Source organism: Dermacentor variabilis, chromosome 10 (genome assembly GCF_050947875.1).
Source record: "Dermacentor variabilis isolate Ectoservices chromosome 10, ASM5094787v1, whole genome shotgun sequence".
Lineage (NCBI taxonomy): Eukaryota > Metazoa > Arthropoda > Arachnida > Ixodida > Ixodidae > Dermacentor > Dermacentor variabilis.
In genome coordinates this window covers 16849481-16862568 of record NC_134577.1, presented here as the reverse complement: position 1 = coordinate 16862568, position 13088 = coordinate 16849481, and the positions used below count along the sequence as shown (strand labels likewise).

Genomic DNA, 13088 nt, shown 5'->3' with positions numbered 1-13088 from the left:
CAATAATTCTCAGCTATCTCCTAACTACATGAAGACCTTTAGTGGCCTCAGAATCAGGTTTAATAGGTTTTGGGGATCTGCTCCTTCTCTGGGATGTGACAAAATCATGAACAAGCAGCAGCCTTCTCCTAGCAGAAACATTTATCTATATTTGTGTTTCTTTTTTTTTTGTGCAAGCACTCTGTCCTGATTCTAGATAACGTCCCCGTTCATTCATTTCTTTTTACATTCTCTCTTTCTTGACGTAACGAGTCGATTTCGTGACACTGTGAACGTTGCATTAGTGTCCCATATGTCACGCAACCGCGTAACGCGAAATTTCTTTGACTCCAATGATTCACGCAAGTGATGCGAAGGTGTGCCAGAATTAATGGACAGGAACATGCATTAAAAGTGTCTTATTATGCTCGTGTTTCACGCGCGGCGAGACTTTCCGAACCAGTGGTGTCACTGCTTAGATACCGCATACACTCGGTGTTACTCTGTCTGTGTATGAATGTGTAGGATGTGAAAGCTAGAGGGTATAGTGTTTCCACTTAAAGGCCCATTGATGAAGTTGGTCTCGCACTGTTCCCAACAGAGCAGTGTCCTGGGATATATACCGTAAGGCATCGCGAATAGCCAGCGCAAGAGGCATACAGCCAATAAGTTCATCGTCTTATAAAGCCTGGATCATCTTGTAGCGGTCCCTCCTCCCTCCTCTCCTACAATAGAAATACATTTCCGTGCTTCTGCCCACAGCGTAAGGGTTGTGAGAGAACCAGTATTTGGGCTGTTGATGATGGTTAATTTTTTTTATTGAAGTACCGTACGGAAGAGCCGAGGCAAGAACAAAAAAGAGTTGCTGCTGCGCCCCTAAATTGAAGAGTGGTGTGTTGTCTATTTGTTTCCTTCTGTCACGTCTATTCAACTCGCCGATTCAATCTTACTTCTCCGGGATCGCTGCAATTTATAAGTTGAGGCCACTAAGTTGTCTCACTTGCACACTTATTCCGCAAATTCTCGGGACGTTTCCTGGTTACTACATTCTGAACGCGTTCTCTTTGGTTAAACTTGAATACAAAAATTTCTTGAAAATTATTTAACTTAAGCTGCTTTTACGCGAATTTATACGGCATTACACTGGCCAAGAACATCTTTTTGATATTGCCACTGGTTATAGTTCATGCTCACTCCAGATTCCCCTACATTGCCTTTTAAATCGACGGCGAATGCATTTTATCTCAAAGTAATTGTTCTTTCTTTACGACATTGTGGACATAGCGATGACTACAGAGGTCGTCTTAACCGTAAATCACAGAATTTATTGCCTTCCTTCGCAAGAACGATTTCACTGCGAATAAATGTATATGTGTTGCAGCTCTTTACCCCCCCCCCCCCAACCCCCCCCCCCCTTCTTTGTGGTAGCACACAAATATTCTAAAGTCAGTTACGTAACGACGTGGATATTTCCTCGTCTCACCTTTAAGAGACCCCCAGAAAATCTGTGCACGAAAGTGCACTTAAACTACAACGAAGAGAGTGCTTTGGCTGTGCGTAAACGCAAAATTAGATTAGCGGAGCTTTTCACGTCGTTAAATATCTTCATCTTCATTTCTTTTAAGTTTACATTCACATAGCCGATGCCCCCCCCCCCTCCACTTCTCGTTGCATCATCTCACTAAAAGAGAAATATTGCTCTTGGCTATTCCAACAGCGGCAAGCACTTTTTATTACGAAATCGCAAGGGCCGAAATACTTCCCGAGTTGTAGTTTGCTTAACTTAAAACATTAATAGTGTTTTGAGCATGCGCGTAAAACCTAGACCCCATTGCTTTTCTTTCATGACCCTTCTCTATCCCCAAATGTGAAGCGGAAAGAAAATATGCTTGTCATGCTTTCACTATTCTACTCAACGCAAGAATATTAGCGTGACAAAAAGTTTAATTGCCTCTTATTTCTTTTCTTAGGGGGGGGGGGGGGGGGGTTCGGAGGGCGAACCTTTTGCATTACGGTCGCGTTGCATTAATTGTGGCGTTTTTTAACATCACGCATAGCTTGTACCGAATACTGTGTAGCACCAAGAACCACATATTAGTACCTTTTTCATAATAGTGACTGAAACCTCCTCCACGCACAGATACTTCAAGCCTGTGGCCTTTTGCAGTGTTATTTTTTCTCTTGTCACGGTTCGATGGGGCCGCATTAAATGAGATGGCAAAATGTATTTAGGGAGAAAAGTGACGAAAAGAAAGAAAGTCGTCAGGCGACGCTGAAATGTGCCACCCAAAAAACAGTGATAGGCAGACGTAGCGCAACGAATGGTGGCAACGATAGCAACAGTGACGTCATGAGTCTTCACACATTGCTAACCAGTGACTGAATCTAGGAAGCAGCTAGGCCTTAATCTTTTTGTTTATTTACTGCTGTTAGGCATCCTGGAATACCTTTTTTCAAAGAGAACAGCAATGGGCTCATAATGGCAATAGATGTTCACAGGAAATAATAATTTTAAATGCAAAAGAAGTGTTGTTTCACTTTACCAACGAAATTCGTTGACATAGCAGTATTCACCGCAAGAGAGTTCATATCTGGAGTTCAAGGGGCTTCCATAGGATTAAAGCCGCGTTCAGATGACGATGAACGCTGTCTGAAACCTCCTGGTGCTAGCACTGAAGCTGTCTCGCTTGTGGCCGACAACCGATATAAACTAAATTCAAAGTTAATAATAATGAAAATAGAAACAAGCGATTGCTCGTGGTGGCTCTGACGAGCCTCTGCGACTGTAAAATTCTTCAACAGAGTTCGTTTGTTTCGTTTTAATTATTCTCCGACAAGACAGCTGGAAAGGAAGCTTGCCATTTGGTTATACTTTCCTTACCAGTTACTCATTGGTGAATTACATTTAGTCGCCAGAAGAGAAACCATCAATCTTGCATTCGGCGTTTGGCAAAGGCGGACGTCATCGCATTGAACTTAATTCACTCAAAATCGAGATGGAAAATTGGGCTAGTTCGTACGTATTCGTGGTAAAGGTACAGTGCGTAAAATTTCAACGACAAGAGGAGAGCCGATGCCACCTTTCAACGTCGGCTCGTATCTTGTTAGTGTATTTTCCGTGATGTTGCTCCTACCATTAACACATTCTGGTTAAATCAAATCATTTTTTTAACACACGTGTCCGACGCATTCTCGCCGCATGCATTAGGAAAGCGTCGACGCCTCCTCCCGCTTTGGAAAGGAAATTCTCTATAGGACGTTCCTCACACCAATGACAAGTAAAAGGAACAAACTAAGTTGTCGATCTGCCCACCGGGGACAGGTTTGTAAGATGCAGTCCTCGTTGACAGGAGAAAAAAAAATAACACGCCGGGAGCACAAATCTGTCCCCGGGTTAGAACACCTTTCGTTCTGATTTGTTGGCTCGAAATTGGCATATTCGGCCGTATCACTCGGGCACCCTAGGGGGCTTGCAGATGTTCTCTGACGAGAGCCTCTATGGTGACCCGAATGCTCTCGTATTTTTTTCCGGAAATATTCCAAACTCTTTTAGTGCCATGTTTCTTTTTATCACTTCTTTTTGTCGACACTTCTGGATTTCAGGTCTGTCTTTTTTTTTTTTTTTGCATTTGCACATTTCTCTTGCCTACAGTCCATTAATGACACAACAAAACGAAGATTTCTAAGATTACTTGCAGTCTTAAGAGCTTGGAAAGTTAAAAAAAAGTTAGAAGCAAAGCTACGAAGCATCACTTCACAACTTCACGTCATGTACTGGTTAAATTCGGCGAAATACTATTTTATTCTATTTTATTGCATATCCGCTATCTAATCAAATGGTAATGACGTTAACCTTTTTGTAGTTTTGACTGCTAAGATAAACTAACTCCGCTTTCTAAAATAAATAAAACAGCACGTAGAACGGGACAAGACTGTCTTACCTTCTTGGTCCTGTTCTATGCGGTGTTTTCGATTTTAGAAACATGCACCAGCTAGCCAAACAGCCAACTCTCTTGAATTTCTGCTATTCCTTTAAAGCAACTATAGGATTCCGCTAAAGGTTAAACCCCATGAGCGCGGTTTTGTGCGCGACAGCGACGAGCGACGGCTTCGAACGACGGATCGGGCCGTCGCGTGAACAGATCGCTCGGTCTTGTCGCGCGATCGCTCGGTTCTGCAAATCTACAATTCGTCGCTCATCGCCCGGAAGTGCTATGTGCGACTAGCCAATAGCGCAAAGCCGGAACTGGATGTACATAACTCAAGTACTTCCGATTGTCGCATGGAATGAGCAAACCATTGAATGTTTATATGTGCAAGGATAAGAACCTACCGAAAGACTTTCAAAAATATTTTATGCTGCTTTTTACAGTAAAACACATCAACTTAAGGTAATAAAGCACGCGTCACGCTAGTTTCGGCGCCTGTATTGCTGCCCTCCTACCGGCAACACTGGGAAGGCGTCGCCGACATCACTCGAAGTCGTCGCTCGCGTATCGCTTCCATGGGGTTGACTTGTAGGCGACGAGTGAACGCGACAGCCATCTCCATCGCGTCACTTGTCGCTGTCGCGTGCAAGATCGCTTGCATGGGGTTTATACTTTTAAAAAAACTTTTAGCTGGAGACATTTCTCAGTCTGTATTCGGGAGTTCAAGATGTTCTCTATTGCATAACTTTAGAGCACATGGTGCACAGTCTATTTGGCTTTTATGCAAACATTAGTGGCCGCTGTTTTTTTTTGTGTGTGTGTGTTATACAACTTCGTCATAGTGGGAGCTCAGTGCCAGCAATAGTGATGTTACGCGAAGTTCACTATTTGTAAGCAACAACAATAATGACCTACAATCAAGAAAAAAGAGAAGTGGTCGACGTTTCGAGCGTAAGCTGCCCATTTCGCTAACAGTACGGTCCCTTCGTGAAGAAGAAAGATAGTGAGAAAGGAACAAAGAAAGGCAAAGAAGGAAAGATAGAAAGAAAGATTTAGTTCTTCTGTATCTTTACCAAAACTGTGACTAGAGCAAAAGGCGTCGAGACCTGACAGAGGCTCCTGCTCCGTTCAAAAAATTTGGCAACAGTGTATAGCTTACATGTAGCACAAAAGTAAAAGCGACACGTCGTTTTGAGATATTATAACAAAGAAAACAACATTGTCAACTAACAGATTACAGTGATAAATAAATATTAGAATTGAAATTAATCGTTCTTTTGTGACAAGCGAGATACAGTTAGCATATTACATGAACTCAATATAAACATGTAAAAAGTAAATTACCAATTGCCATAACGTTATCCAAGAAAAAATCAATACTAAGTAAGACTGTACATATTTCAGGTCATAAACAGCGTTAAAACCTTATATAAAATATTATGAGTTGAAAGCAACAAAAATTATCAATATAGTCATCACAGCACACTGAATATACAGTGCGTTTCACGTAACTTGAACCAAGGATTTAAAAAAGTGGGTAACTGCAGCTTAATGAAACTATATACATATGGTTTGCCGTCATGTGGGGCTCCTCGGAGTATGTTTTTGTTATAGTCTACTTAATTAGGTAATTGGCTAAGATAAGTTACGCAAAATTTTTAATATTCACTTTAGGGTCAAGTGCGTTTGGCTGCGTCATAGAGGGGTTCAGAAACCATGGATCGAATTTTTTTGCGGCAACGTACACTCGGCCACAAAATATTGCGGGACGCTCGAGCGCGTGGCCAAACGGCCTCCACGCTTTCTGGCGGCGCACCCCTGTTGTATGGTGGCTAGCTTCTAGGAGCCATACCTGTTGTCGAGAGCGACGCCTGCGCGCATGCGTGTCCCTCCGTGACTGCAAGCACACACGTTTCTGCGCTTCCTCCTTGCGCGCCGGCGATAACCGAGCGATAACCACTTTGTTGAAACAAAATAGTGCCTATGGTTGACAGCTCTACAAGACACATTGGCTGCATGCTTTTGTGCCGTTACTCAGGTGTAATGGGTTGCCAGACGTTCCTTTAAAAAGTGCCCCACACTGTGCATATGGCGTGAAAATGGAATGGGTTCTTTATTTATTTATTTTTTTGCTGCACTTCATGCGTTGGAATAAAACACCTATTCGCGAGACGGCTTTCGTCGTTCCCTTCTTTGAGGCTTCGGCCCTTGACCTCAGTAACAGTAGCGTATGCGATAATTATGTAATTTCCTGTTTCAACTTAAAAGAATTTCCTTTAAAATCTAGTTTCATTCAACGCCACGCTTGCGTTACATCAGTATTTAATTTCCTTTTATTTCTTCAGGCTTTTAAATTACAGGATTTGAAATCATAATCTTTTTTAATGATTAGTTATATATATATAATCATCTAAAATGTATTCTTGTCTCCTCCAATCACCCAATTTTTCGTATATCGCCCATAGTGGGCCGGGCCATTTATTTGCCGCATGCCAGCCAACAAACTGTCAGACGCCTGCTGTGATCTTTTTCTTGGTGTATACGCACGAAACATTAGTCATAAAAACATTTACAGTCTATTGACTAAGTTGCTATGCGGGAAGAAGTGAATTCTCAGCCAAATTTCGCATTTGCGTTTATTAATTCCGTTCGCTTTGTCATATTTTTTGTTGTTTCAACGACTCTAATACTTGCATTCAGCTTGCTATTCTTTCCAGTTTAATTTTAATTTTCACTAAATTATGTATAATCCTCATTCTAGCCTCGCAACTACCAGATTTCTGGCATGTGCCCTACTCACGTATCTGCACTTCTTGTTGCAACCAACAGCAGAAGCGGCACGCGAAACGGTGACGAAGAAGACGAAAGTCCGTGACGTCACCGATGATTCCATTATTAGCCTAGCTTAGCCGGGCTTCCCCTGCCCCGGCCCGGGCAAGCTCCTCAAAATTGACGACCGCGCCCAAATTCGTCTTGGCCGCGCGCTAAGCACGTCTTCGCGACCGCGGCGAGCAGGCTAGGCCAGCGTGAGCCCGATTCCTGAGTTCGTCGCAGAAGCGGCCGTTCCACGCCGAAGGTCGTCGGGACAGGTAGAGCGCAGTTATGTCGAGCTCTGCCGAGAAGAAAGAGGCGCCCAAGGAAGGCGAGGCGAAACCAGCCGGGAAGCCGGAGGACAATGTGGACAAGGACTACGTCATCTTCCACTTCCCCGGCGTCGAACAACCGGACGGGACGTCGGCGGGCTGCGAGACGCTCAAGATCCCGAGGGACGCCGCCATCGACCTCGTCCAGAAGGTACTCCACTGGAGAATAACTTTTCGTGACGAAACAGCCCCCATAACAGCTGTAGTTGTTACTGGGCTTGTTGGTGCATATTCAGTAAATATAGAGGAGCGAAACCTGAAACACGGACGAAGAAAGAGGGCGGTCTACAGCGCTCGCCCCGTCCTCTTTCTTTCATGGGTGTACCAGGCTGTGCTTTTATTTACTGAACAGCACCGTAAACTTAGTCGGAGTGATAAATTTCTAGCAGCTGCTGTACGTGCTCCGGAAAGGTTTTGGCGGCTGTGCTATGTAACTGGTCGATTTTTCGTCACGTGACTCACGTCACCACTCCTCGTTTTCCCTTCGCCAGTCGGGGCACCAACTGCACGACGTCCTTGTTGGGTTCGAGTAGTTTAGATTCCAAGACAAACGGGGACACGTTGGCACAAGGCTCATTCTGTAAGAATATACCTGCAGCATAGTGGCGTGTTTTCTACCAGTCAATAGGGTGCAACTGCCGGCATCATTTGGTCAGCGCTACACTTATGGCACAATAGACACGTCCTAAGTTAAGTTGCTTATAGTATATGGGAGTGTGGTTCACTGATAAGAAGAGGGTGTGAAGGCGAGGCGTTGTTTCACAGTGTACAACGCCGTGTAACCTCATCAGGCTGTCGGAATAGCGAGAATTTGCCAAGCATCACCTGATGAAGTGTGGAGTCAATCTCCAGCTGAACTATGAAGCAAGGTAAGCATTGGTTGCCATTATGCCTCCAGTGCTAGCAAACGTAACTCTCGTCCTTGCGCACCTTTACAAAATATGGCATGATGCGCACTGATGTAAATATTTGAGTCACTTTACTCACATCACGTTCTTCTTTCTAGTATTTTTCGCCCTGCTGCTGCAGCAGCAATGCCTCCTTTGTGTGACAAGGACATGTAACTTTAGGCGTTGACGCCAATCTAGGAGGCCGAGAACATATGAACTGAACGGAGGGGCACCGGCAAAAAACATGAACGTGATGGGCATTCCGGCGTCAATGTTTGTGTTGGCTAGCGCGTCTTTGCTGCTTAGACTGTCTGGATGAATCGTTACCGGTGCACGCATCACCTGTACGTAGATCAACCTTGCTTCAGAGGCGCGTTTCTTTGTTTTCTGTTTTCTTTTGTTGCTTTAACTCCTAGAGTTTTCGGTTGCCTCCATGGTCTCCTCATTGTCACCTGCACGTAGGGGGCGCTCCTCTCTCTGTCGCGATCAGAGCTCTTTGATATGCCGGGGACGGAAACTACTTTTTGCCATCCGGCCGCCAACCCTTGCCACATTGACACTAAAGACACAGACGCCCCCTACGAGCACAATAATAGGTTCATACTATTTTCTTCGAAGCTGTCAGAGCTACGGCCTATTTGAGACTAATGTGCGCCGCAGATGAGGCAAAAGTTTCTGATGAGAAATCGCCCGCGCGTGTCTGCCTGCGCAGTCGGTACGAACAATGAGCTCTGATCGCGTCGTCACAGGTGCGTCCCGCCGTTGCGCGTCTGGTCGAGCGCTGCCCCTGTAACGACCCGGCTCCCGAGGGCCCCGAGGCCACCGAACCCATGGTTCCCTGCGTCGACTGCATGGCCGAGCTGAAAGCGGAGGCGCGGCGCCTCTCCACGAAGGCCATCGTCCAGACGGCCGTGTCCAACGTGGCTATCCAGCAGCCGTGCCCGTTCACGGCGCAGTCGTTGACCATGACTAAGAGCTGTCCTGTTCCCCCGCAGGCTGCCCCGCTGCCAGACAAGATCACGCAACAGATGACTTTTATCAAGTGAGTATTGGGATTCTTCAGCTTGCGTGCCTGTCCACAGACGTTAGACAGTTTTACGGCATCTTCGGAGGGTCGTTTTCGATCGCTCAAGAGCACCCCCGAAAGGCTGGCCTTGTTCGGGTGGTCGAAAAGGGGCATGCCAGCCACATTCGGATGGTGCTCTCCGATCATTCGACTCCATATCAAAGCACCGAGAGGGGCGCCGCCTACCGCCGTCGGAGAAACCTGGCCGCTCTGCGGTCTCGTGACTCCGTTATTTCTTGCAGTTACTCTGGGGAAGGCGGACTCTCGGTCCGCTAATGGCGACGATGTCTTCTTTGTCGGACGATTATCACAGAGAACAGCGGCGATGATTGTGCTTCTGGAAGTTCCCTTTAACTTTTGCTTTTCTCCCTCTCACTGCTTCAAAAAGCAGTCAGCTGTTCGGACGTGGCAAGATATTTTTACTTGGATCCAGATTGCCTCCGGAATCCGTAGGCTCGGATTAGGATCATTACTGAGACCATCCGAAGATGCAGTTATTTTCACGTACGTAGGAGGGGGCTCCGGGGCCCCTGTAACATAAAGTTGTTGCGATCTGTTTTTATTCAAATCTCCTGAGGTCACAGCTACGTAACCGCCAAAGTAAGCATCAGGCGGTGACCCGCAGCGTTGTTTGAACCACCCGATCAAACGCTGCGATTGCTCATAGTAGGACCCTTTCGTTATGTTTCAAGGCGAATAGCATTGCTTACCTTGATAGGTTTTGATTAATAAATTGGCTGACAGGAGATGATTAGCCCGCAGAAATAGAAAACGTTTCGATGGGGCTGAGCTAACGCAGTGGAAATAGGTAACCGGATGAGGAGGGTAGTACCGGCCTCTGAGATTGGCCCGCTTGCCCTTGCTGCGCTTGCGCTGGCGGGTTGAAAATTGCGATGGCGTGCAACGGAAAATTAATAATTTCGCTAAAACAGATCCTCATCGAAGAATAGTTGCCAGACAGATGTCGTGTATTTGCTGAAAGGGTTTCTACAACGTTATACTGCCACGTAAAAATTATGCGCAAATAAATCCGTTCTCCCCGGCAGCTTCGAGTAGCCAGTGCCCGAGCAACTGGAAGGCAGATTTATTACATTCCTTCTGGAACGGGGCATTCTCCGGCGATTCCGAAAAAAATTGAGTTTTGTTGGGCATATTGATGCATCTTTAATGTGCACATGTCGCTTTGACGTGGTGACATTTCCTGGTTTTGACGTGCCGCGTGACAGAAAGAAGTTGGCGCAGCGCGAAAACTTTTGACCGATAGCGGAGGGCTAATGGAGAAAAAGGAGTGCAATTAGAAAACATTTTTATTTCTTTCAGTCTAATAATGCATAGTCGCTGTGCCCACGTCATATCAGATTGTGAGTTTTCGCGGTTTTCCTGACGTCGCGTGAAGAACAGGTGAAGCGGCGGTAGCCCGAAATTTTTTTGACCAATTGTGGATGGCTTCTTGCAGACATGGAATAGAAACAGTTTGGAATAGACTTCTGCCTCTGCGTACGTCAACGTAACGTGTGATTGAAACGCGTATGAGCACAGAATGGAGAACTTGCGTCTCACATGTGCACGCTAAACCTCTGCACTTGCGGTAAGTCTATGTTGTAACATAGACTACCCAAACGAGCACAAACGCGGACGATGGTATAGCACCTTTCGAAACAATCTCCTAAGTCTCCTTCTAAGTATACTGGAGTCCGCAAACTTGCTTTCTTATTTAGCTGAGAGCTTGAGAAGCGCTGAATGACATTCGTTTCACGTTATGTAACTTAGCTGCAAACACTGTGGCGGTGCCCGAGCATACAACGACGACTGTTTCGAATAGAAGTGTTCCATATGCATTAAAGAAGCCCCAACTTGTTGAGTTGTTGTTTAGCCCTGATATACTGCATCTTTACAGTGGTTGTTTAGGTCTTGTTCCACTCACCATCACTAGGTAAATGCAGGACCTGCCTTGTGCTACTTCTCTCCAATCGCAGTTCTACTACGTCAAGTGCGCGTATTCTCCAACTGTGAATTCCTTATCTCCTTATCTTATTCGCTGTGCTTTTAATTATGCATCCGTTGCTTTGTATCCCACTTGCCGCTGCAGCGGAACAAATGCTGTAGTTATCAACTCAGCGCGTCGCGGTTATAACTTCTGCTTTCTCCGATTTGCAGCCAAGACATCAAAAACTTCCTTTTATTTTATTTTTCTAAGACACGCTTACGTCTCGTTGCCTCTTACCATTACGCCGAACATTGCGAATATACATTTTGGTATCGTAGCACAGAGATAAAATATGGTTGAACTTTGCAGTTTGCTCCTCGTAATTTCCTTACGTGCGATCCAGAGAAGAAATTCCTGTGGGGAGAGCGTTCGTATTTTCGGAGCAGCGGATAGTCGGGATGCAACTCGGGTAGCAACAGCTGACGCAGGAAAACGCGTGGCAAAAAGAAAGAAAGAAAGCTGGAGGAAAGTTTTGGACGACAAAGTCACGCTCTGTCCAGCTACCGAGAAATTTCTGCGGCCCGTATTCTACAGCAGCAAAACTAGGCGACGTGACAGCACGAAGGGGAGACCCCAGTTAGCACTCTGTCGTTATGGGCCAAGTCAATGCTGCTTTTGATCTAAGAAAAAAATGTTCGAGCTATCCTAGCGCAGTGCCTTTTTTTAGGCTCAACTTCTACAACGTCTAGCAGCAAAAGGAGACCCAGAAACGGCGTGATTGATGATCTCTGTGGACTCAGTGTTCTCAGGAGATAACGGTATGGAGGGAAAAAGAGAAGATTCTTAGTGTGCCCATGCTAGTGGCTAAGAGGCTATCAATGAGGAGCTTCTTGAAGTGGGTTCCAAGAAGTCACGTGTTTGATAGTACCAATTTATACCCGATCCTAATTCGTCGTAACCAGTGGTTCTTCTGTACTTCAGTGCCCTATGTCACCGCATCATTTCCAATTTCAGGTTATGACTTGCTATTCTTTTTTTATCAAGATTTATAAACAATTCTAACGACAAGGTCAGTTATTACAACGAATTGCTTGAGCGAAGACACGAAATGTAAAAGTGAGCATTTCAGAGGCACCATTCAGAGAGAGTAAGTTCAGCTAGGTCGGTAAAATGCACTTCTGGCAAAGTAAAAGATTGCTCCTATCATCTGGGGATGTTTACTGAGCCTAGAAGTACGCGATAACGAAACACAATCTTGAACACCGCCTTGTTATTGTCCCGCTCGTGTCGCGCCGCATGACGAAGTTTGTTTGCGCTCACACAAGCATAATTATTTAGATTATTTAGACAGAAATATATTACACTCATTGCACAATCTTGTGTGGCGAAAATGCTTCGTTGTACAAGCCCAAACGTCATGTCACTCCTCTAACTCATCTAAGACGGCCCCGTTTTATTTTTTATTTTCTTTCTTCTTCCAGTCCGCACAAATCTTGTTCAGTTATCGATTGCAGCGCAGTAGTTTGTCAAAACACGACATAATATACCCTTGAGTTGGGGATGCCGGAGCTGTCCATCGCAGTCTGACTTCTCGTGGCGCCCTAATCTATTTTTCTACTTGGGGTGCTATTAACTTTAACAGACAAACAAAAATCTATCTTTCTGCTTACTTTTTACGCTGCATAAGCAACCCTGACGTAGAACAGGGTTTTTTATGGTACTTGAATAATCGTATGTGCGCACCTAAGGAAGTGGGCTATGCGTGAAAGAATTGCGTTACAGCAATAGTTATTAGCAGGAGTCACCGCTACTTGCGTTGCGAGCCTCCATGGACTAAAATGGTCATACCCACGTCAACACAGCAGAAATCGAAGGCTGGAGAAGTTCTACAGTGAGTACTGTATGGCTCCGAGAGAGTCCCCATGGAATGACCGAAGTTGCCATTTGAATCTCATGAACATTGTACCGGCGTTCTCGTCATTATTGGGATATAGCTATCGATATATCGAGTGGCTCGTCAGCTTTTCATGTTACTGACCATGCGGTGCGGTTTCGTTCCCTATACATCCTACACAGGCGAAATGCATGTTTGGTTACCCTTGCGTAGGAATGCAGCAAATTCTGTTCAAGTGAGTCATTTACAATAGCGTGAAG

The 13088-nt window shown here is 45.3% G+C and overlaps 1 protein-coding gene across 1 annotated transcript in view; it reads left to right on the top strand.

The window, feature by feature from the left end:
• Positions 1–13088, top strand: part of LOC142560021 (putative peptidoglycan muropeptide transporter SLC46) — a 124938-nt gene that overhangs the window by 110545 nt on the left and 1305 nt on the right. The window contains exon 7 of the mRNA XM_075671767.1: positions 8937–8983. Coding sequence (XP_075527882.1) covers positions 8937–8983 — 47 coding nt within the window. The remainder of the gene's footprint in view (positions 1–8936; positions 8984–13088) is intronic.